The sequence below is a fragment of the Coloeus monedula genome, assembly GCF_965178545.1.
Source record: "Coloeus monedula genome assembly, chromosome: 1".
Taxonomy (NCBI): domain Eukaryota; kingdom Metazoa; phylum Chordata; class Aves; order Passeriformes; family Corvidae; genus Coloeus; species Coloeus monedula.
Window position 1 is genome coordinate 6,074,944 of NC_138781.1, and position 26,370 is coordinate 6,101,313.

Sequence of the window (26,370 nt, forward strand, 5' to 3'; positions counted from 1 at the left end):
AGGGGAGACCTTATCACTCTCTACAGCTCCCTGACAGGAGGGTGCAGCCAGGTGGGGTTGGGCTCTGCTCCCAGGCAACCAGTGACAAGACAAGAGGCCATAGCCTCAAGGTGCATGAGGGGAGGTTCAGTTTGGACATCAGGAGGAATTTCTTCATGGAAAGGGTTGTTAAACATTGGAAAAGAGGCCCAAGGAGGTGCCAGAGTCACCATCCCTGGAGGTGTTCAAGAAATGACTGGATGTGGCACTCAGTGACCAGTCAAAGGTTGGACTCAATAATCTTAGAGGTCTTTTCCAGCCTGAATGATTCTGTGATTCTGTATTCCTCACAGTGCTTCCTAAGAGATCAGCTTTGGCAGTGTCCTGTTCCTGTGTGCAGGATGTCTGTTGGGATGTACTTTTGTGCAGTTGTTTTCTGGCAGCCTCAAGGGAAAGGGATAGGAAAGGGGTCAGGTGTCTTCTCTCATAAGTTGTGTCTCCATCTGTAGCTGTTCCCATTTACACAAGGAGCTCGGTCCTGAGGTAGGACACACCATGAATGTTTCCAAGTAAACACAATCCTGACACTCAAAGAAATGCCAGACACACAACAGCAGGCAGATAGCCATCTTCCAGCTGCCACCCTCCCTGCCACTCAGTCAGCAGCATTTGTCACCAAGAGCTCTCCTCTCCTCTCCTCTCCTCTCCTCTCCTCTCCTCTCCTCTCCTCTCCTCTCCTCTCCTCTCCTCTCCTCTCCTCTCCTCTCCTCTCCTCTCCTCTCCTCTCCTCTCCTCTCCTCTCCTCTCCTCTCCTCTCCTCTCCTCTCCTCTCCTCTCCTCTCCTCTCCTCTCCTCTCCTCTCCTCTCCTCTCCTCTCCTCTCCTCTCCTCTCCTCTCCTCTCCTCTCCTCTCCTCTCCTCTCCTCTCCTCTCCTCTCCTCTCCTCTCCTGTCTTTTCTGAACCTTTAATATTTTCCTCTTTTCTCATCCTCTGTCCTCCAGCTTCCTTTCTCATCTTCAGTACCTGCTGTTGCCATTTTTAAATGTTTTAATAGACCATAAAAATTGCACAAAGACCCTGATCCAGCAAAGTGACTTGACACACACTTAGCTTTAAGTGCTCCAGTACTGTTGACTCCAACAGAGCTACCACTGTGCTTAAATCCAACCACACATTTAAGTGTTTTCCTGGATCAAGGCCATCACCACATTGACATCAGCCAGAACAAAAGAGCACCTGAGATTCAGCAACATAAATACATAGCAACCCCAACCAAACCCAGTGCTGTAACCTTCAGGTTACCTTTCCTCAGTGCCTTCTGTCATTGCTGACTCTGTTATGGCTACACTTAAAATCTCTTCTGCAGGCATGCACTGGAGGTAGTGTTTAGGAACAACCCTGCTTAAGCCAATGCTTTCTTACGGTTTTAGAATTTGCCTGGCCTGTTTTGCTAGATCAGGCTCCTGGACAACGAGGTCCCCAGGGCAAAAAACATGTTTATTTTTCTGCTTGAATCATATGTGCTCATATACCACAAAATAGCAATTAATAACTTTCTGTTCAGAGGTACAAGGAAGAAGATTCTCTACATACCACAGATGCCCTGGCTTGTGCAGTTGCAAGTGACAAAGTATGATAAATCAAAATTTCAAAAGTCTAAGGTACTAGCCTTAGCACTGGCAGTTTACTGTAACCCTAAACATGAAAAAAGACTAAAGTAATCCCTCCCCTCTTGAATTCTGCTCCCTTCCTTTGTTTTGCTGACCTTCTCCCGCCATTACTTTATCTCTTTTATTCTCTGTTGATTACTTCACTGGTTTACGTTTCAACTTATAAACCCCATATGGTAGGAGACTTCTCCTTTGTTAATCATAAAATAAGATTATGCACACCTTGGGCCCTGTACAAATCATTATTGTCTTCCTACAAATGCCTTCCACATGGCCCCACCCTCAGTTCCAGCTGAGAACTGAGCTGCTGTTGTGAACAAGCTCAAAGAATAAATATTTTGCATTCATTTCACCAGCACAATGGAAACATTTTTCCAAGCTGCTGCCAAGATGGTATCTAGTCCTCCTCTGAGTCAGCAGCCCATGCAGCTGACTTTCAAATGGCCAAACTTGCTTGATTGTAATCTTAAAAGAAAAAAAACCAAACCAAAAAACAAACCAGCTGCATTTTTAAAGAGCTGTTTTGCTCTCCTCTTGCACAAGCAGGTAGTGACACTATAAAATGTGAAAGCTGGGAGAAAGAAGGCAAACAGGAGTGAGCCCTTTTTGGGATGTCTCCTTTATTTCTCCTAACTTCACCAGTTTATTTCATCCAGTCAGAGGAAGGCATTGGGGAATGTTGTGAGGAAGTGAGAAAGGAATATGACTGCTTTACACAGAAAATTTCCTTCTGGTATCAACCAGCCTTTTACATTCTTTAAAGATCTGTTGGCCATTAAAGACAGCGCATCTAAAAATAAAATACAGACAAAACTGAGTTAAGAGAGATGAAGATGATTAGGAATTCTAGGAGTTCCCTTCCATAAGAATTTTTTCCTTATTCTTAGGTCACTTTCCCTCTAGTCTGATCCAGAAGTAGGAAAGGTACAACCAAACAGGTTCAAAGCTGTGTATCTCTCTTCCATTCTCATGGAAAAACTTTGGTCTATAATCCCTACTGCTTTATGAATTAACAACCCTGATGGTGGATAATTTCAGTGTTCCAAAATTGCCCAGATACAGCTGGTAAGAAACTGTCACTGACCCTGCATGAAACTGCAGCTTTATATTAAATCACAGAGTAGACATCCGGCTTCTAATCACTGATGGAGGTCACTCTTGCCAGAAGTTCTGATCTTCTAAGCAGAATAACAGGATGCTTATTAAATTAACAAGTCTAAAATTCAGAAAAAAAAGTGCCATGAGAAATCAGTTCAATGGGTAACATGAGGCTGTCCCTCCAGCACCCTCTTACATCATGGTACTTAACCAAAAGGTATCTATTTATATAGACACACGAGGCCAGATCCTTAGGTTTAGCCTTTTTATACCATGCATAGTGCAGGATTTACGGTGATAAAAGTAATTTAGGTTTAAGCTACTGACTCTGTCTTCAGGGTGCTGGGGTCATGATTTTGCAGTACCAACGAGTATCTTAAAAAAGCCCCAGAGATGCTCTACTTTTAATTGCCTTAGCTACTTATAGCCTTATGAGAGCTGTCGAAGCAGCTGGGAATTGATTGGACTCAGCATGCTGGATATTCATCCTTTCCACCTCACCTTCCTCCTTTTGATCTAGGACTAGGAGGAACAGGAATGGTAGGACTTCATGTCATTAAAATAAATTCTCCACTGAGTGAACTCATAGATAGTAAATTAAATTATTTCTGTAGCTGCAGAAAAAGCCTAAAGTTGACACAGATGCACATTTCCTTAGGGCAGAAAAAATCATCTTTATGCAATAAAATTTCTCTGCATTGTAAGATTGATTGCATGAATCTGGACACTGCAACCAGAATACAAATATATGAGGACACCAGTGTTTCAGGAGGTTGTGGTTGAACATTTTTTCTTTTAAAACAAGTAAGTAGCTTTAAAAAAAAACCCCAACAAATCAGTATAAAAGGGAAAACAAGATGCTTTTTTGCATATTCTAAATACTAAAATGGGAGAAAACCACCAAATGGGATACAAAAGATATGGCTAATAGGGAGAAAGTGAAGTGGGGAAACAGAACATTAAAAAAATGGGAGCTGTAATTAAAAAGTGTGATACAGCTGAAGCTTTCTATTTTTGTAAAGTTCAGATTCAAATGAGCTGGTTCACTTATTCTTTATGTTGCACTAAATCTCACTACGGGCTTTCCAACCATATTAAATAATTCTCCTATGAATTTATATTCGATTCAGTGGAGCCAGCATGATGCTCTGTCAAAGGAGACTGAAATCAGAATCAGGTGTGTCCAAACATTTTCCCAGGAGTATTTTCATAATTATTGTAGAGCTCATCGCAGAGTGATTCCTTTACTGGGTTTGCAACTAATTAGTAATGTGCTCACTATTGGAGAAATATTTTAAATTTAAACACATTTTCACACGGATAGCAGCAGTTCCCATAGGGAGAAAGGATTAAGCAAGGATAGCTTGTTACAGCCCCTGGGATCTCTTAGGGAACACAAGCACCTACCCGAGTGCTGCTATTAAGGCACTTAAAAGAAGCCTGGACACACCAGCACTGCCAGAGCTTTGTCACTGCTAAATGAGAGCCTTTTGGGCTCTAATTCTGGTGATCAGTTCACTGTGGTGTGAATCACAGCTGAATCTCAGTAATGTCTTGGCACTCTCATACACTGCCTTAAACCACACAAATGCTGAAATAAGGAGTTTTGGTACGCTGGAAAACTGGATTACTTTATCCCCTGCCTGTACTGTTTTGGGTTTTTTTTAAGACAACCTCAGAATCAAAGAACACTTTTCTGTTCTCTTCATCAGATTTCAATCTCTTTACTCACCCAGCAGATTATGGAGCTCTGATAGGTGGCTTTTTGGAGAGAGCCAAACCAAAGGACCTGCTGCACACATCCTGGCTCCCAGGCTCCTTGCCAGCACAGGGTGTGATGTAACAGCCTCTCAGGCTGAACAAGTTAACAGCCCTGTTTTGGAGTTTACTACATTTTGGCTAAGAAACAGCATGAATAGCTTTGCAGGGAAGTGCTACTGTTTAACAAGCGAGTAGCTGCAGGAACAATCTGGTTTCTCCCTTTTATCCAGGACTGGAAGAGAGTCCCAGCTGTACATTACGTCTCTCCTCTCTCATATGCTGGACCAGCAAGGACTGTGCAAAATGAATACAGACCAGACTCCCTTCTGTGTGCTCTGTCTGCAGTTTTAACAGGACTCAGTCACACAAGATAAGAGTAAGTCTCTGACTACCTTCTGGCTGACTTTTCCTCTTGTTAAGAACACTCTGGGACATTACTTGGCTTGAAAGTTATTTGGAGGACAGTGGCTCACTACACAATCATATGGAAAGGACCCCTTGTAGGCATGTTCTGCCGTTGTCACTTCTTGCAAGCAGAGGAATCCCCAGCCTTGTCTTCCACCAAAAGAGACCTCAAGGGCAACACTCCAATCTGGAGCCAGCACCTTCTGGCCTGGGCTCCTCTCATGTTGGGAAAGGGGAAACCTGTAAGGGCCAGGAAATGAGGTACCACAGAAATGCTTGTGTTTGCAGGGAATAGTGCTATTTTCACAGTGTCTTATGCATCAGGGGAAGAAGAAAGGATGAAAGAAAAGGATCCAGCCACATAATGCCCAATGTACCACACTCCACTTCAAAATATGGACAAGGTGGAAACGGCGCAAACACGTTCGTTACTGAAATTGCAACCTCTCTGCATTCCTTTCATGGTTCGTAATGTCACACTAGAGAAGAGTTATCATTTACCACTTACTGCCTGAAGGTTACACCATCCAAACAACACAAGGCCAAAGTACAGAGTCCTGAACTGCATTGTGAAAAATCAAATTGCTCCTTTACCGTTTAATGCAGCGCACAGTAATCTCTAGGTACAGCTTTGATCTCTTATCAGCTGAATTTCTCTTTATAACCTTCTAACTCAGCCACTGGGAACACCCACACACACAGGGGAGAGCCTGACAGAGCTGCTGCAGTGGTGTGTGACAGCCCCAGCACTTCCAGCTATGGGCATCTAAAGCGTGCCTCGGTCAGTCAATCCCTTCACAGTCAGCACCGGAGGCTCCTCAGCCCCCTGGGGATCTGATTCATCCTCTGCAAATGCCTCTCTGGGGGATACAGAGACAAGCGGAGCTACCGAACTCCCAGCTTAAGCAGCTCAGATAGGTTTCTAAACTTAGGCGGGATAAACCCAGACCTTGGTGATTACCACAGACACCCATTTAGCATGAGGTTAATTGCTTAGCTTTGTGTACTGTGTTGAGATCATACTCACTGAAGGAGGATCTCCCTCTCTGAGGAACTGCCTCCTGCTATTTATCCCCGTCCCCCCCCCCCCCCCCCCCCGAATCAAAGGCTTAAAAATCACATCAAAATACCCACTGTTGGAAGTGCTACTACAACATGAAAGGTTTTGGTTATGTCTGCTGGGAAATAAGTATTTTTATTCTTCCCTCCATGTCTTCTCTCTTACTGAACAGATTTAACCATTCTGCACCTGAGTCTCAGACAGGTAAAAAACAATTTCAGAACCAGCTTTAAATGCCATCAATTATAAAAATGGGCTAAGACCAATTCCAAGTCCTGATACTGCATCTTCCTATAGTCATCTGTTCTTCTGATTTGTTTGGGTTTTTTTAAAATAATATTTCCGTGTCTGGGTCCAAGGGTTCCTCTTTCCTACTGCAATATATATGGCAATCGTGAATCATTTGTAATAGTTCTGGGGTCTCACACATTATCATTACCAGTTAAGCAATGTAATAAGTAAATGAGATTTAAATTGACAGAGCCCTGTAGACAAGAGTCAACTTCTCATTTCAGATGTCAACATAGAAGCGTCCATATCATTAAACTGATCACCTAACAGCATGGCCACTATGAAACCGTTTATCATGTAATTTATAACGTATTTTTAAAATAACTGAAATTGTTCTGCCAGCAAATGGTGATGTAAGTAAAGAAGAAATTGAGTTTGCCTCTTACAGATTTGTTTATGGCACATGATTGTGAAATGATGTATTTACGAACACACAGCTCAGAATAAATGAAATGCTTGAAATACAGTACTCAAGTCAAGAATGTTTGTCTACTGCTATTGTATTTGCAAAGGAATGTTGGGTCAATAATTTGCAGGGATTGAAAGACAGCAGTCCTGAGGGAACACTCATCAGCTTCAGATTCATGTCCTTCTGCGGGAACTCAGCCTTTCTCTCTAACAGTGTCTCCTTCTAGAAGAGAATGGCAAATCTAATCTCTCTCTCCAGTCTCTGTTGAAAATTAAACATCCAGAGCTTTGTTCCTCACTGATCTGTGGCTGCTGACATTTATTGCCAAGTAAACCAAAACCCTAATGATTCACTGGCAGCTCTGCACACTCACTGCTCTCAGACATAAATGAGTACAGAGGGTACTAGACAATCAGGTGCTACACATCCCATGTATTTCTGTATCTTCTGAAGAGGAGAGAATTGAGTCCAGCATTCTGAGTTACCCCCCCAGACTCTCTCTTGTACACATATACAACCACAACTGTTCATAAAAACCTGCTGAGAATTTTGTTTCTTTATTCTGGCATCTTCTACTCAGCTTCATGTTTTCTGAATCAGCAGATAATCAAAACCAAAACAAACTTTGCAGTCTTTCAGTCAGCGGAATGTGCTAAGATTATGCTGTTTCCTCACTTCTATTCTAACAGGTACAAAAGACTCTTCTGTAGCTGCATAACACAGATAAACACATTCATATGCAAATAATATAACTGATTGACTAAAACCTACCCAAAACATTTTTCTATCCTACAAACCTTTGGGTTTGGTCAGTATATTCCCAAGAATATACTGACATGGAAAGGCAGTGAGCTGGCTGGAGAAAAACTACTGCTGGGGTTCCCTAACTACAAATGTAGGACTTATTTTAATACTTAAATGATTTACTTTTGCACAGCAGAAGAACAGAAAGTCTGTAATTTGTAGGGAGAGTTTGGCTTGCTTGATCTAAAAAAACAAAGGTTGGCTACTGGTAAAACAGGATGTAGCAAACAATGAATGAAAACGGCCATTAATTATAAGAGCAAATAGTTATAACCTGTCCATGAAAAAATGAGATTGAAAACCAGAGACTTCCTAATGTTTAGAGAAGGGCCCCCCAAAACAGGGCAGGTGTTTTATGGGATGTGTGTGAACGACTTTGACATGGCACATGAACTCTGATCCAGGACCCAAATGCTTTCAGCATCACATCAGCTGCTGCTACTGGAGGTACCTCACACAAAAGCAAAAAGGCTTTGGGATTGCTGTGTTACCGTGTTCAGATCCTGGAACAACTTTCCCATGGGTGAGTGGGAGGAAACTTCCTGCTTTTAAATAAATTACTGAGAACTGGAACAAAACAGAATTCGTAGCAACTGACCTTGTGAACCTGTATGCCCTTTGCAGTTCTAGATGTCTAGATACAGAAAATGTTGAAGATTTTGTATTTCAGAGGGAAAAAAAGAGAAAAAGCTGGGCAAGGCAGATGCAGGGTAGTTTACTCTGGTGACATGTCATGGTCTGCTGGTTCCATGAGTCACAGGAATGGAAAGATACAGTCAATGTGAAGGAATTAACACAAAAGGGAAAATGGGCAAAATGGCAGAGGAGAAAGAAAAGGAGAGTGATGCCCCTGCAGCTCAGGCTGGCCAAGGGAGAGGGGAGGAGGCACAGAGCCATGCAGTACTGGAGAATACCAGAGGCTGGAATTCATGTATTCCCAGGAACTGCTGAGTTCATGCATTACCAGGAACTGAAGAAACCACTCTTATGAAGACACCTGTGCTATGTGGGAGGCTGGATAAATGCCCTGGTAGAGCTGCCCTTCTTTTTCTACTCTCTGAGCTGGGGCAGGAGGTGTGATAGCGACTTGTGCTATTAGTCACCAGCTGTTCCAGTCATCTCAGACTTGAGAGGCAGCAGGAACTCAGAACCCCGGCAGCTTAGACTTTGAATTTCTTTTTTATGTGCTCTCTTTGGCTGCTAACTCTCTCATCAGCTCTTCTTAAAAGGAGATAAAAGACAATCCTAAATAAAATTTTATCCATCTCTGGGGTGGCATCTCAGCAGTGTATGCCGAGATCTGTAGCCATTGCAAAACTCACTTTGAAGGTAGTGCAAAGATTAGTTACTGGTTAGGTAAATCAGAAGAGAGCCACCACCTCTGGATTCCCAATACCCTCCCAGCCAAATTCTGAAGGAAATTGAAGTAAAAGGCTTTGTTCTCATTCTGTCCCACAGTATGGACACACATTGCAGCCCATCAGTTGTACCACAAGACACAGTCCACACACAACCCTGTACATTTCCCAGCGGAAAACCGGACACAAGCTTTACTTACTGGTTTTGAGGTAGCACAGGGAGCTGGTGTCATGATGGGAGGCTTGGCTGCGCTTTGAGATGGAGGCAGAGAAAATCTCTGCCCTGTGTCCGGAGGCGAGGAACAATGAATCCGTGTTTCGAGTCTCTCAGGCTCATGCTTATAGGATTCAAGAGGAAACGTGGGCTGCTTGGTCACTTGTGTTGGGGTAGATGGAGAAGAGGAGAGGCCAGAGGCTGTAAACAATAATGACCGAAGATCAGTTCAGGTGAAAAGCAGATGGAGATCTCAGCTTTACAGAAATCCTGTACTTTTTCATCACACTTCCCCAAACTAAAAGTATGGATTTCACCTCCTTGTTTATGAAAGGAAATCTCTGCCTTGCCACTAAAACTCTTAAGCTGGTTGAACTGTCTGATCCACTACAGGGAGGCACAGTGGCAGGATGGGAGTGCTGGAGGTTTGTGTTGTATTAACCTCCTGTCTGACTGCTTATTTCTAAAATGACACTCAGCATGGGTATTACTTTATTGTTGTCATTTTAATACTCCTGTGAGTCTCAGGATTACCTTTATCTCATGGCACATGGCTTAAAAGCTTTAATGGTTGCTTTTTCTTCTTTTTCATTATTTTAACAGCATCTCAGCCAGCAGTTAAAATACAATCAGAAGCAGAGACAAAAAGGAACAGGGCATATTTCTTCTGAGCCTCAGTTTGCTTTCTGTAAAGCTCTTGTACAGCCTTTGTACAAACTAGAATTGTTTTCAGCAGCCTTTGAGGAGAAAGATTGATCTTATCTTCTGCCAAAAATCAGTGTCAGCAGCAGATAATTTCTCTTGTAAGCACCCTGTTTTTTATTTGACATGTGTATCTACCCCAGCTGTATTTTTGGTCATGTTCCTAGGGCAGGTCTGAATTGTGAACAGACAGATTTAAACTGTGTTTATTACCCATTTAAGAACCAGCAGACATCCACCACCAGTTAGAAAATTCCGGTTCCAACATCTGTGTTTCTGGTTATACGTACATCAGCAAACCAAGGGTGGTTGTCTGATGCCAGCATAAATCAGGACAGACTTAGACACATAAAAACTATGAGGCTGAACTGGGATATGTATTTTTAAGTGGGCTGTAAGACCTCTGAATTTGGTTCACTTCTTTTGCTTCCATAGATTTGTATAGATGATCAGTTAGTCCAGAGGGGACTCAAGCCCATCAAAAGGGAGCAGATTAATGAGCATAAAATCCCAAGCCACTCAAAGGAGAGTTTGAGAACACAAGGATGCATCTTCATGGTCAGTCTGGGTCCTCAGTGTGAGCTTTCAGGGCTCCACCAGAGATTATTGCACCAGAGGTTTTTTCCTAAGATGGAAGACTTGGAACACTGGACATCAACAACTCAGGGTGGGATCTATTACTTGAAGAAACTATTACTCCTCACATATCTGGGGAAGAGTTAGCATCTTCTGTGTTTAAAGGAATTAACATGTAATATGGGTAACTGTTCTTTAGCTATTATTCTTCTCTGAAAACAAACTTTCTTGATGGCTTTTACATAATAAGAGACAACTTTCTAATAATAGTCACTCAACATGAAACCTGCAAAATAATTAGGCTCTAATATGTTTTATTAGTTTATGGGTTTAGTGGTATAGAGTACTGTATTTATTTCCTTCAAAGAAAATCCTAATTCTCACTGATAAATTTAGCTTTTCTGGAATCAAAAAGGTCCCCCTACTATGTTCCTATCTTTGGTCCTGTTCCAAAATTGCACCTGGACTTCCATTTAATTTCCTAAGGAGCCCTGCAGCTCTGCCAGTCAAGCAGCCACAGGCCCAGAGGAGACTGGGGTTGAATGCAGGTACAGATGTTGGCTGATGTGCCATGCCATGGAGTGAGGCGAGAGTAACCACCCTGGCATTTTGAATGTCTTCAACCCCTGCTCATTTCAGGGGGACTGGAGAGTGTGTTCCACTTCCTTCAGGACTGAAAGGACACCTAACTTGCTTGTTCAGCTTTTGCTTACAGACAAATTTAAATAAGCTGTTCTGGGGAAGATGTTCCTCTGTGTTTTTATGGATGTACAAATGTTCCCTGAGTGCTGCGATTGGAGACTGAGGTAGCTGTAATCAATGCAAATGGAAAACCACTAAAAGGGAGAAAAACACCATTAGATCTTAAAGTCTTGCTGCTGGGATGTGTTCATCGTGTGCTAATGTATTCAGAAAGTCCACAAGAACCATTTCCAGTGCTGAGAGGCTCTGCCAGAAAAGCTTTTACCAGACATACAGAAACCACACACTCAGCAGCCGAGCAAGTCTGGCCTGCCAAGTGTAGAGGACATCCGTAGGACACAGGGGGATCAAAGGGGACCATGGAAGTAACATCTCTTACATCCTGTGAAAATTGTTGTCGCCTCATCACGGACGTGTAACAGCCCAGGCAGGACAGACAGCGTGGTTTCCATCTTACAAGAACATTCACTGGTGGTGAATCTCCTTTTACATGTCAGCCTTGGATACTTGGCCATGAGTATTTTATGGATTAAGAGCATCTGTGACTCCAGAACCCTGAGCCTTAGAACTGTTTGTTTCAACCAGGCACTTCAAACATAAAGTACCGCTGTGAGGCACACCTTAATGCATCTGAGGTTCAATTTGTCTGTGACTCAGTTTCTGCACAGAGTTGGAGGAAAAAATATAATTATTTTGCAGGGTACTTGATAAAATAATGTAATTAAGCTTTTCAGTCTTTTAGAAGCCTACCTCATAGCATTATTGTGGTATCTATGTTACTTACATTTGTACAATACTGAGATTAAAGTCATAATCACATAGGAAATATTAAATATTTTGTGATTATTAAAATGAAATACTTTTGACTGCTGTGATACAGCTTAACACCCTAAACCCTATGAAGTTTTTTGTGAAAACCTTCCACATCAAAGAATGAAAATCTGTAATATATCTCCAGACCATAATCAGTTCAGGAGTAACAGGACTTTGTATTAACTTTAGTCCTATTGGACTGCCAACTGAACAGCAGCATTGGTGTAAATATATCATTATCTGTACGTGCAGTAGGTGCCCTGCTCTACTACAGCAGAAGGAATCCAGTGAAGAAACAAGATACAACTCTATCCCATGGCTAAAACCAATTTATTTGGGAGAATGTACTTAAAACAATTAAGCAGTGAAAACCAGGCAACAATTCTGGATTCTTCCATAATGAAGCTGAAACAATTCAGTATGTCTGTAGGATTTTGACGAAGAAACAAACTTTGACATTGGCTACAAACCCTACTAGTTCTGGTAACAATATGAACAAAATGTGGTGTTTTCATGTTATGAAACTGAATAGCTGTTTCTTTTCTTCAGAGCACAGAAGAATTTTAGAAAAAAATCAAAAAGAGAGAAAAAGGTCTAGCAGATTGGTTGCTGTGTGTCTGGCTAACAAAAGGGGTTGGAACTGGATGATCTTTAAGGTTGTCCTTTGGGGTTGGAACGGGATGATCTTTAAGGTCTCTTCCAACCCAAAGCACTAAATGATTCAATGATTCTATATTTCCTATTGATTAACCCTATCCAGTTTTGAAACAATCTGAGAGTTTTGCTTTGTTCTGACTCATTCTCACATTACCTTTCTCAGGACAAAACAAGAGCAAATAAAGAGGATAACTTTGTAGTCTCCATATTGATGAATCGTAAGTACTAATATTTGCATAACTGAATATGTGTATGAATAAGAACATTCATAAAATTCACATGACTACATGGTGCAAAACAACTTTCGTATCACAACTTTACACTGAATGTGTATGTGAGATCCTAACAGAACTGGATAGCCTAGACTTTGAGCAGAATGGGGCTGCCTCCAGCTGCTTTCCCCGTGACAGTGATAGCACACAGGGATGGCCCAACACAGTTCTGTGCTTCTATTTGAGCAGCTTCAGCTGGGATTGAGCCACACATCATGGGCTGGATGCAAAAGCCCCAAGGAAGTGCTGCTGGAATGGCAGTGCCCACACCTTTGGCTCAAGTCACACACAGCACCGGCTGGTATGGAGCTGGGCACAGACATATAAAATCAGTGTTGCTTCCTTCACTTGTTTCCCTGGGTATTTACAACAACTTCTTTTAAATAAAGCCCCTATTTTGCACAGATTAAGTTTTTCACTGACATACTCGGGCATTCTGATCCAAACCAGCCCTCCACTGATCCTTAACAGGAAAGGATGAAGTGTTGCGTTGTCATCCGTGTACTCCCAAGGGAAGAAGGGTGGATGCCTCCTACATTTCCTACATTCCCAGGGTGACACCCACAATGAGTTCTGTCACCTGCATTTCATGCCTGACCTGGCAGGATGCATCTGGTGGTTTCTGGGAGGAAGGACTCTCACAGCCCAGTGATTCCTGCCAACGCCTCCCTTTTCATCAATCCTTTTCCAGAAAGAAAAACAGCTGCTGCCCCCATGAACCTTTGGAGCCACCTGCCCCCAAAGGATGCTGGTAGGCATTTCAGGGATGTGATAACACTGCTGTACAGAGGTTGGCTTCAGGGGGACAGTAATAGGGTCACACTCCCCATTGAGGGCCCAAAGGATGGAGCCAGCAGCTTGCTCTCAAACTTTTACTTTTGCATTTGTGTGCATAAGATGAAACTGCTGAAACTGGTGAGAGTTACTGGCCATGAAAATGAAATCACTTTTTGCACTTTCCCTAGGAATCACACGTCAATATTTTCTCACCCTGTACCTAATCAAGCAAATAGTAACACTGCTAATACATAAAACTGTGGCTAAAATAGTTTTCCAAGTTTATATAAAGGGATATATTCATTTACCATTTAGAGTGAAACTTCTCAGGGAAAAAACCAAACAACAAACCCAAAACAAAAAACCAAAAGGAATTTCCATTTGCAGTGTCTCCATGTGAAACTTTTTGTCTTGACTCCTTCCCAGGACAACACTGTCCTTTCATTTGCATTCTCAGCTGGCAGTGAAACAGAGAAGGTGGCAGGCTGTGGCTGCTGAATTTTAAGTACCCTGCAGCACAAGTGAATCTGAGTTGAGCTGCTGGTTCATTAAGTTGATTCACTCTTCAGACACAATACTATGTTAATTCTGACACATAAGCAAATCAATGCAAATTATATGAAATGAGGTTTAATGCCACTTAATGGCAGTAAAGCTCTGAACCCAGCAGCAGGTAAATGGCTACTGCCTGTTTCCATCCAAACAGTCCTGGTGACATTGGCACTAAATGTTGTAGAATACCCGTTAGTTTAAAAAATACTAAAATAAGCCTGAAGAGTAAATCTGAAGAGTTATTGTACCAAAACCCAGCATGGATACTGCCCAGGAAATTTCCTGTTTTATCTAACATTGTCACTTACACACCAATTCAGGTGCTTCCCACCATGTAAGCATTACAGCTCCTACTCTTGAACCCTTTAGCTTTTATCTGTGACTGACAGTGAATCACCCATGTAATGGTCAGGCCTTCCAGTCCTTCCAAGCTCCCCAGTTCCAGCTGAGCAGCATCTATCCCAGCTGCATTAGCAAACGCATTTGTTTCAGTCTTACTGGAACAACTCCATGGCTTTTTTCCATGTAGTGGGTACACCACGCAATGGGAAGCTTACTTGTTTCCAAAAACACAATTCTGATTTTTTCAATAATCAGAGGGAGAGAAAAATACACCTTTTAAATAACTAAAATATCATATGCTGTCTGAAAATTTCACAGGAAAATGTAGATTTCTGCCACTTAAAAAAAAAATCTTAAAAATTCAAATTTATTTATAGTTGTTCTAACACAGTAAAGGAAACCACTTCTTAAGTGGTCTAAGCCACAGAAATACCTGACCCTGAAAGCTCCAGCTTTTGCTTCAGACGTTATTTCATTTTGTAAAACCAAAGACAAAGGCCCACTGGTTACCAGAATTTAGCCTGTTACTTGTGGTCTATTTATGTGCTGAAACCACACTTGTATCTGTGGAATCTGCAATGTAACACCTTTTCCTCGTAAAACTGAGAAAATCAGGAGCTGAAGAGCTTAATTAGCAGGTTTTGAGAATTGTGCTGCTTTGTGAAGATCTCAAGGCCCCTTTATGAGGAAAGGCTGATCAACAGAAACTCTTGCCTGTATCCCTTAAAAGAGATGATGCTGTTAGACAGAGGATCTTCCACCTTGCCCAGAACCTCACATTTATTATCTTGCATTTTTTAAATGTACTCGCCAAATCTGAAGAGACTTGACACATTATATCAGCTCAAAAAGCAATAAACACATGAGATCCAAACACAGCAAGCAGAGACCAGAAATCCTGGTGGAGAGCATCCTTCCCAATGGGCTTTTTCTAGTTCTCATTGGCAGCAAGGTTCCAGCCTGGCTTCTAACTACTTATTTTCTGCCAATGCTTCTCCTTTGTCTTGCAAATACTGGAGAAAAGACCACGGCCAAATAATTCAGAGCAAAGAAAGGGGGATCACTCACAAGCTTGATGGCAAAGAATGGCTTTTTTTTGAGACAGCCAAATGCACATTCCATTGCTGTTCGACAGCCTGACAGGTGATGAATGAAGAGGTCCTGGTAATGGTTGAGGTAGTCACTGAATAAGTGCCTGGGCTGGCACGAACAATTAACTCGGCATGGTAATTATACTGAGAGACTCAGTACCAAGACTTCATCAGACACCAGATGGCTATGGCCAAGACAGTGTCAGAAACACAGCCAACAACATGTAGCTTGCCAGCAAAAGTGCCACTGAGAGGAGAAAAGTATGAACAGAGATCCTCAGCAGGTAACAGCCTGGTGGGAGAACAAACATCCTGTGGAACGAGGAGAAGCAGGAGAAGGAGGGTGGGGCACACATGAACAAAGAATGCTTCACCCTCCTGTGCATCCATCACCCACAGAGCACGGGGTCAAGAAGTTTGCAAATATCAGCTTTTCACTTTCACCAGGCAACTCCCCTGTCCTGCCACTGACCGCAGAGCAGGAGCAGTTTAGGAGGGCCACCTCTCAAAGGGCTCCTGCTGCACACAGACCCGGGGCTGCCGCTAACGGGATGTGACATCCTGCAGCCGCTGCCGGGGGACGACCGCTGGGCTAGAACAAAACCTGACCGTGCAGTGCTGTGATACCCATCTAAAAAGTCACTAAAATGAAAATCAATCACTCCATTCAAACTGCGCTGGAGAGACGCATGGCATCTGTGCAAGCCCCGCGTTTCTGATCCACACCAGATGAGTAATGAGCGAAAGCCAATCCAGGCAAACGAGCCACGTGCCGCAGTTGGCCCTTATCAATGTGCTGGGAGCTGCTGAAAGAAAGCCCCCGCTGCCTTCCCAGCGCCGTGTCAGCGCCTCGGCCGGGCACAGCCCCGCATCACATGGCAGGGATTCACATGGTCGCTGGTACCACTGCTGGTTATAGCCGGCTGCTGGGAGAAACAATGCCTACAGCAGGACGCCTTTATTTACTTAATACACCACCTGGCATTTAAACTTTCACTGAGTACTTTGTGTTCAGAGCCCTTAATGAAATAACTTTTGTTTTCTATTTTAGCAAAGAGGCTGGCTGCTCAGGCGGGCATTTAACAGCGCTTTCCACATTAACCTCCATTGTCCTACCCAGGCTTTCTTCTGTTTTGAGCCAAGCTGAGCTAAATGCTCCCCTGCCATTACAGAAAGTTGCAAGTTGCCCGTCTTTGGAGACACTTTGGTGGCCAACACTCTCTGTCCCTCCATCACCCTGCCCTCTGCCAGAGGCTGCTAGAACTGCTTTCTGCCACTCTCCCTGCCTTTGCACAGCAGAGCTCCCAAAGCACAGCCACAATCATCACCGCTCACGTTCTGCTTCTGGTACCATCCCCTGCGTGCAAAGTTCTTCACAGACAGACAGGGAAACAGAGGCCCCGGCCTGAAGGGTTTGCATTTTGGCAGGCAAAGAGGAGGAAAATTGGGGGGGTAAGGTGGGAGGAGGAATGCTGCATGCACAATATATAAAGACAAGTTTGGAGGTAATTACCTACTTGCTCTGATGCTTAGTTTCACATTTAGGGATTTCATATTTAATCACTGCACTAAATGTCAGCTTTTTGAAAGCAGCTGCTTGAGGGGTTCCAGAACAGGGTAGGTTGTTGCTTCACCTATGATTTACAATACGTTCATCCAGTGTAAATTTTTTTAAAATTAGGTAATTGACACAAAGATTTGCTTGCAATAAAACAGTGCCTTAACCATGTACCTTATTTCTGTAACACACTAAAGCAGAGGAATACCCCGTGGAAACTGAAAAAAAAAAAAGCTCCAAACATTTTACAGATATGTCATTAGAGGTGCAAGTTAACAAAATGAACAGTCTAAATAAGAACCCCACTGAAATCCCTGTGGGTGATTTCATCTGCACAGGACATCCACTCGCTGTGTAACCGAGAGACAGAATATTAATGCACATAAAGACCAGTAGGGTATCTATTTGCAGGGTAGGCATGACAGCTCCAGGGCTGGTGCCAGGGGAATGTGCACTGTACTGTGCATACAGCTAAAGGCTGTGTGTACACTGTGACACTTCCTGAGGCTGGGAATAGCAGGATATAAGGCTATCAGAGAGACTTCAGGACTCAGGCCCTGGGACCTGTTCTCTGTTTAGTTTATCGGTTTATGTTAGCCTCGGGTTCCTACTTTGCAATGAGTAGGATAGCTCCAGAGGTGCCAGTAATAGCACCAGAGTTACAGCTGGATTACCAGTCTCACAGCACAGTTTAATTTTGTTTATTCTCTGCAATGTTTGCAAGGGCACTGAGGTGTGAGTAATTAAATATTTGCAAAGTACTCCACATCCTCAGGAAAGCTGTAGCTGAAGAAAGAAGCCACAATTTGACATTTCTTTGCTTCTGATATTAATTTTTTAAAACCTTCTAGTCTTCTTTCATTAAAAGAAAAAAAAATCTCTCATTCTAGCTCTTTTCAAAATTCAGCAGGAGTCCAAGCACTGCTTCAGCCTGTGGCATTTGCCTCTTCCTACTGTGTCTGAGTCAGATTGGTGCCTCATCATCATTCCTGTCTTGCTAACCTGGGAATTAATCTTTTTGTGCACATATGGCACAGCAGAGACAACACAGTGCTCTCTAGCACACCTACCAAAGCCTTCTCAAGAAATAACTAATGACTTCATGGCTCTTGTTTGATTGAAAATAAATTGCTGTGGGACTGCTCCTGCTCCTTATGCCACTTGGTAGCATAATTTCCATTGCCTTAGATGGTACTGGATGGTGCTTTTAGCAGAATGTTAGTGCAGTAAATGGCTGCTTTCTCTAGACACTAGCCAGCACAGAACTTCCCCTCCTCTTCCCTTGAAATGATCCATGCAGCACCAGCTTTCTTCTGCCTTTCACAATTAGATCTCAAGGTGATGTGGATGACAAAGAACCTCAGACCTCCGTCCTTCTGGTTAGTTCTAAACTGGACTGGTTTTCCAGTGCAGTACAAACACTCCTCTTGGCACAGGCAGGCAGCAGTGGGAAAGGGGCCAGGAGCAAAGCAGAATCACTTTGTACAGTGGCATTGCTGGTTTATAACCCTGGAAGTGTACAGGAAACTACAACCCAAGTTCTCCTGTGGGACAGAGTTGTCCATCTAGGATCTGGCTGAGGGCACAAGGGAGGAAAAAGGAGAGAAGACAGCTGCACAGCCATGCACCCACAACTATATCAATGCCCTGAACTGGGATGTATTCATCAACCACTGGCAAGTCCACGCTGTCCACACATGAGGAATCAGTTACCATCTTATTTTCTTCTCCCAGCACAGAAAATGGGTAAGATTAAAATCAAATTAAGCCCTGTCCTCTTGCTGTGACTCTCCACACTCTTACCCATAAAGTACTGTTACGATACCCAGTAATGAAATGAGGTTGAAGAGCAGCAATATCACAACTGTACATTAAAACTTCAGGATGGAGTCAGGAAGTACCCCAAGAGGCTATCCAAGGGTTACCACAAGATATAGCTACAGAGTTTTAGATGCTGGTGTTGCCACAGCTGTGAAGTCAAACAGGCTTAGCAAGCACGCTACCTGCCCAAGAAAGCCATGAACACTTGGGCCCATCCTACTTAAGGAGTTCAGCCAGAAATGAATCCCTACTTTGCTAATGTAAGTCTAAAGGGAACTTCAAACTCCTGCCTGGATAAATATCAGTTACATGGAATGAACAAAAACTCCCCTTGGGATGTTTGATGATCCTATCTAGTTAAACTGCATCATCTTATTCCTCTTACCTGCCCATGAGTGAAATTCAAACTCATGGGAGGAGACAACATTTCAGTGATGTCCATTGCATTGGATCAACCAACACCTGGTGCGATTTCATATTTCTGTTGCCAAGTGTTTCTATTGACCACAACATTTCTGACACTTCTGCACCAACTACATGGTGCAAGGTTGGCCTGTGCCTTCCCAGCCACATAGGCTTTCTTCACTTCTGATCTGCCTCCTTCTTCTTCAGACCAACCATCTCCTCTCCCCTCCATGCTTCCTGCTGGAATGTTATATTTAACTCTCCACTTCGGGACCAGTACAGACTGATGCTACGAGAATAAGTTAGAGGAATTCCTCACACATTTTCTTTTTTCTTGCAATTTCATCTTCCACTTGCAGGCTGATTTAGACCTATCTCCTCCACTTGCCAAGTCACCAGAGTACCTGCAAGACCAGCCCCCAAAAGCATGCACAGGGTGGCTTTCTTTGCTTGGCTGCCCAACAGGTCACAGTTGATACATCTCTCAACATGCAGCCCTGTGGTGCTGCAAGTCTCTGGCAGCAAAGAGCACGCGGGCCCTTTAGCAGAGCACATTTTTCCAAGGGCTGGCCAGGCACTTTGCATCTCTAGGAAATCCTTCCCCTCCCCTGTCATCCAACCCCAGCTTCACCCCACGGCCCATCCCAGGTCACTATTACAGCGTGCCTCCAGCGCATGACACAGTCACATTCCTGGCTTGTTCTACTCCCCAGAGCTGTCATCCTGCTATAAAGCAAATGAAAACATAGGAGCCAAAAGGATTCGGCATGTTGAGAGTACCTCAACAGCAGGCTTGTTGGAACAGAGGACATCTCCATGCCAGAGATTCCCCCAGCTCAGTGGGAAATGTGATCTATTTAAGCAGATCTACTTCTGCCCTTTCATTCTGCTCCTCTCCATCACCCCTGTTCTCATCTTTTGCAGGTGTCTCCCTAAGTCCCCAGAGACTTTGGTCCCATTCCTGCACACCAGCATCAGCTGTGGACAGGCAGTTCACACTGACACGCCAACCCAGCCTCACTTCCCACTCATGTTAATATTCCAAAGTGGGGTAGGATTTTACAGCATCACTTCAGTCCTTGGACTCGGGAAGGCTGAGCCATTCCTGCTCACAGACAGCCAGGTGCAAACCCAGAGGAGTGGCACGCTGGAAGCTGCAGAAGCCAGGCAAAGCCAGCAGCCATAAAAATCAAAAGGTGAACAGACTTGTGTTTCCTTTGCATCAGGATAAAACTCGGTGCATCTCCAAGCAGGTACATTTGCAGAGGCTCTTCCTTGAAGCTTACTGCCTCTTTGACTAGGACAATACAGTATCCAAAATCATGGGCATGAGAGATGCAGACAAAGTCTACAACATAAATGTTTATATACTGAAAGGGGAGCAGTTGCAGGAGCAATTCTGACCTGCTAACGTGCCAGAGAAAAGAAGCATGGACAGCTCTTAAACATCTGCTCCCAGTATTTCCCACCCGAGAAGGGTCAGTAAGAAAGCCCCATCTATTACTCAAGAAGCTCTGCAATAGGGGGCAGCCTGTGGGCAGAGGTCTGACTGCCTGCCCTGTTGTCTTCTGTAACTCTGCAATGGTCAAGGAAAGGAAATGCACAGAAGACTTGTAAACTCTTCCAGTTAAGGCTTTAATCCCGTGAGAATCTGTGTATACAGGAGAGGGGCTTCGGAGGAAGCTGTGAGGAAGGGACCTGAGGGCAGGGCCAGATCTCCTGGGGAAGGGATGACTCCAGATGGAGCAATTGGTGAGGCTGCTGCGACAGCCCCGGCAGAGCCACTGAAATGCTGCTCTTCATCTTGGAGCAGATGATTACTACAAGCTCCACCTCACCACCCTGCCCAATGGGACAGCTGGAAACAGGAAGGGGTCAGGGCTTCAAACCTGGAAGAAAGTACACTCAACCTGAACCCTTCTGAAGAGCAGAAGGTCTCTTCACAGGACACGTGTGATCCCAGCAAGGGCAGCGGATGCTTCCCTGCCAACCTCCCCAGCCCCTGTGCAGGCCCGAGGAGGGGGCTGGTTATGCAAGGACTGACTCAGATGTCAGGGAGCAAAGCCAGCACCGCAAAGGCCACGGGGAACAACTGCCAAATGATAGAAGATTTCAGTCACTGCTGACCAAAGCTGGATTTAACCTAGCAGGGAAAGGCTTTTTAGCTTTTTATCTCATCACCAACCCACTGCACCAGTCATTCCCCTCCCAAGCTGCACTGTTTTGACCTCATTTATGAAAATAAATTATGAGCTGTTTTGTCTTTGTAACAAGTAACTATTACAGTGGGAAACTGGTTGTTTTCAGGTGTTAAAGCAAGTAAGGGCTGCAACCTGCTCCTCAAAGCACTGGCAGCTCTGGGACAAGTGCATCGCTATCTCAATGTCTGCATATCACCAAGATACCCAGGGCTCCTGCTCAGGAAGCCATTCAGCTTGAATCTGCCTCCACAAACATTGTGACAAGTATTCAGACACTTCTGCAAGCAGTAAACCTCTATATATTACCCCAGTTTACGGAACACTGGCAAAAATGTATTTGATGCTGGGAGTTTGCTGCTGCTTCTCAACACAAATTAATCAGTCAGGTGGTAAAAGACCAGCTGGCTTTAAAGAGCCACCCAGACAAGGGTTCATGGCTGACAGCACATGAGCTGAGCCAGGTCTTGCAAAAACTAGTCAGAAAAGGGGACTGGTGTCTAGTCTTTCCAGTCCAGATTCCGAGGACATAAGATTAGGAGACTGCACTTGCCAAGAAAACCACATTCTTTGCTTTCCCGAGCCTCTGTTTTTTTCTGACAGTTGATTATGTTCCCAATACCTCCAGAAAAATAGATGATACTGCAGAGGCAGTATGAGCTCCTTAACTCCTATCAACCATGAGCTTCCAGATAGACTGCAAAGAACACCACGAAGTTCTGCAATGTTCTCTTCTCAAAAGAGGACAGGATTGTACAGAATAATGCTCGTGGCTCTCCATAAGTTACCCTAATATTTATCGTTATGGGCTCTTGGAACACCAAGGGGCTTCAGCAGTTCATTTGCACCACTTGTTCCATTACACTGTAAAGCTGTGGCCAAAAGAAGCCTTTTTTTCTCTTTTTAAAAAAAAATCCCCGCTATTGCATTGATTAAACAGATGTAGTCTGCTGAAGTTTCACCACTGTAAAAGCAATTCAGTCACTGTTTTGGGGAAGGCAGCTGACACTGATGTTTTTTCTTGAAATGAGATTGAATATGAAGCATCTCAGTGAAGTTCTGTAGAACTTGAATGGGATCCAGCTTGGAACAACTCAGCTGTATCAGTGGTTGGTACAAGCTGAACACCAGCCCAGGCCAGCTGAGATCTCTGGACCATCACGTGGCTGGCCACTGGTCTTGCAGAGTTTATGTCCAAGGCATTCACACTATGTCGAGCCAAGTGTGGGATTTGTGATAGCATTTGCCTCAGCCGTGTCCACGTCAGTGATGCCAAAAGAGTGCTCAGCCCTATTCCAAGCACAGATTGTGCCAGGTTCTGCCACCCCACAAAGTCCTGGAGTTTGTAGGTAAACAACTTCGTACCACAAACCTGAAACTTTGCAACCAGCAAACAGTTTTTGGAGAAAGCACTGACTTCCATTCAAGTGCAGTAGCAGCAAAACCGGCTGTAGGTTAAAACCAAGATGAGGTGGGAGCTGGGTGTGCTGGTACCACTGGTACCAAGCAGGCGGAGCAGGAAGGTTGAGACCTCAGGAGCTGGGGGACCGGTTTCCCCAAAATTGCAATTATTTGTGTTACTCTGGGCTCTGAGTGCATTGCTTCATCTCAGTAAACAAAGGCACAGTGAAAATAAAGGGCTCTGACAGTGAATCAAAACTATTTTGTGTGAAGGAAAATAATCAGAGCTGGGCAGGGGGCACAGCTGGCCACGGGAGGAGGCGAGAGCTGCAGAAACAAACGGGTATCAACCAGAACAGGCCCCACCACTGAAATGGCCAAGGTAAACAAGGCCCAATCTGTGAGAGTCCCTGAGCAATATGCAAAAGGAAAAAAGGATTCTCAACAGACATAATTATGTAACTCTGTCATTGCTGAGACACAACGGCACCAATCGGTGACCTTGTTCCCCATGCCCTGTGTCCCACCAGCGGTTACAGGGCTCCCAGTCACTGCTTTGTACTACAGCAGAGTGCAAGAAATAGGTAGAAATAAATCCATACAGGAACAACAGAATGCATTACTAACTATATTTTGTTTTATTCCTTTGGTTGTTACCTGAAACCAATCAAAATCCAAAAGAAAATATCCCAAACCTTGCACTTAAAAATATATCCCATATTGATAGTTCTCCATTTTCTCTTGTTGGTGCCCAGAGCTGGAGTTTTAATGACATTTTGCTCAGGCTCTGTTTTCAACACCCCTGATGATAAGTACGTGCCAGCAGCTGCTGAAGCAACAGTTGCTGCAGATCCAGTGTCAGAGTGTGACAGACATGTGGACGGCTGCTGTAGATGGGAGGACATGCAGCCGGGGACCCTGTGATTCCCGGCCACGTGCCACAATGTGATCAAGGAAAACTGGCTCAGTCCTTTCCCTCAACTGCCTTCCTCTCCTCCTCCCCTTCCCTGTGGAGCTGGTTTTCCTCTGTCACACTTGGAGCCCTTTGGTTTGTCTGGCACAGGAGATTTATCTCAATTAAATTAAGCAAGAAAGGAGAAATGTGTGCTGAACACAGGGAAGCTGTCTGCCACCAGTATATACAAAGTGAAGGGTGCAGGAAATGCCTTGATATTCACAGTCATCCACAGCCACTTCATCCTTCCTTCACTTAGCTCTGGGCTCTCCCTTTCAGGCAGGCCTAAGACCTTTAGTCAAGGTCTAAAGCACCTGGTGAACAGGATTCAGATTCAGGACTAAGGCCGGAAATAATCACGCAATTGCACAGGTGGAAGATGTGTATCTTTGATGACATCACTAGCGGAGATGGGGACCTTGCTGGAGCCAGGTGCCATCCTTGCAGGATTTCATTCCCTCATGAAGGTTACAGGGACGATTCCTGCTGAAAATGCGATGTTGTTATGTCCTTCTATATTCCTGTGGGGATTACCGGGCTCTATTAACAAATCTCTTCCTTCCCTCCTGCATCCTGGCAGTCATGGCGGTCCTGCCCCCATGGTTTGCTGAGGAAGAGCAAGCAGGAGCACAATGTGCTCACACCATCACTCTCCCTGGTGGCATCACCCACGTGCGAGCAGGCCTTCCCAAAGGAGGGGAAGGTCAGATGGCTCCAAGCACAGAGCCAGATTTCTGCAAATCCTAGGAGAAATGGCATCAAATACAAACATGTTCACTCAGCTCTGCAATGTTGTCACGGAAGAGCTACACCACCCCAAATACCGAGCACTTTGCAGAGAAGAAGTAACCAAATAGTCCTCACAGTAAGCTCTTCTACAGCAGATTATTCACTGTATAGATCCCTTCCAGGCTTCTGTTCTCTTCTCTCTGGAGAGCTGTATTTGCCAATACAACTGCCTTAAACATGTGGCAATGCATATTTTGTCTCTTAAAAGTGATAATACATTTGCTTAGAACAACTGGCATTTTTAAAGACCAAAGCCAACATTTGGTGGTGGAGATTTTGCGAGAAGATAGAGTCATGATTCAGCAGGAAGAACTTCTTCCTAGGAAAGTTTATCGCTGCAGAACTACTTAAAGTGTCAGTTTAATGCACTAAGGTTGTTTATACCTGTAGCACAACACATATCAATTGATCAAACTGCAACTTCAAAGGGGTCTCAGGTGCTTGGAAGCAGCAGTATGGTTAATTAATCATGTGAAACAAAACCCAACAAAGGCAAGACAGCAGCAGTAGAATATACTGGGCTCTGCAGAAATTAGCTTGCATTAGACTTAACCAGAGCAGCATCTCTTACTCCCCTGAGAACAGAGATTCAATTTATCCCTTGAGCTACACACTTCTTTTGGAGTCAGACCCATTGTATCATTTACATCAAATATGTAGAGCATTATCCACAACGAGATGTAGACCAAAATAACAACCTACACATCTCGGTTTACAAACCCATGCTCCCCATGGTTAAAAGTTGCTCTTTGAATGGAGGGCAGAAGCACAAACCAGTGCATTCCCTTCCTTCCCGAGAGGCCCCAGCACATCCCTGTTCCTCGGCAGAGACATGCATTAATTATGACTTTTCCTGGGCAGCTGGGGCTGGCCGCGTTCCCACCGCGCCGAGCTGGAATGCGGAGCTGCCCGTTCCTGGCAGGCTGCTGGGGTCAGCCTCTGCCATTGACTCAGCTGCCCCCGCTTGCACTAGGGCTGCTAATCGGATCCCTCCAATGCCATGGAGATGACTCCTGCTCAAATATTTGGCTTCGTGAGAGGCCAGCTTGCAGATAACGTGTAAAACGGAACGTGCCACAGAAATTCATGGGAAAAGCACATGCTCATCATCATGGTAACACACGGGGTGACTCCAGTCTGAAATGTGGCTAATCGTGGCTAATCATGAATTTATTTGTTTTTCCTAAAGACAAGCTGTCTTGCTTTAGGCAGCTTTCAGATCTGATCTGCTTTCCATCTTCTATACATTTCATTCCACCTGGATAATTAAACTGATTCTCATTTGACCACTCCTTACTTCAAGTGGCGCCGGGGCTTCCCAGATCTCCCTGTGAGAACAAGCCTGCAATGCACAGGTCTGTGCTGCAGACAGAAACAAGTGAACTTCACTGAAATGCCATGAAACCTTTCTTACATGAGCATCTGTAATACATACACATTTCAATAATAGAGTACATATGCTATTTTAATTTCCCCCTGCTCCAGTCCTACTCCCAGGGGATCTTTATGCTTTGCCTCTAATGTGGCCCTTATGCTTTCTGGCTGAGGATGCTGGCTCCACCCCCACCCCTGTGAACAGGCCTAAAACCCTCCCCAGCCATTCTGCTGAAGTTGAGGGTGGGTTTTTCTGCGATTTCCAAACTGAGCTGCTGCCTTTGTTGAACAGTTCTTAAAAAAAATTCCCTCTGGGATTCACAGGGGGTTATTTAT

The 26,370-nt window shown here is 44.1% G+C and overlaps 1 protein-coding gene across 3 annotated transcripts in view; it reads right to left on the reverse strand.

The window, feature by feature from the left end:
* PRKAG2 (protein kinase AMP-activated non-catalytic subunit gamma 2) overlaps positions 1-26,370 on the reverse strand; it is a gene marked incomplete at its 5' end in the record, with an annotated part of 212,643 nt that overhangs the window by 58,362 nt on the left and 127,911 nt on the right. For all 3 annotated transcript variants that reach the window (XM_082281308.1, XM_082281309.1, XM_082281310.1), the window contains one exon: positions 9,036-9,250. In XM_082281308.1, coding sequence (XP_082137434.1) covers positions 9,036-9,250 — 215 coding nt within the window. The remainder of the gene's footprint in view (positions 1-9,035; positions 9,251-26,370) is intronic.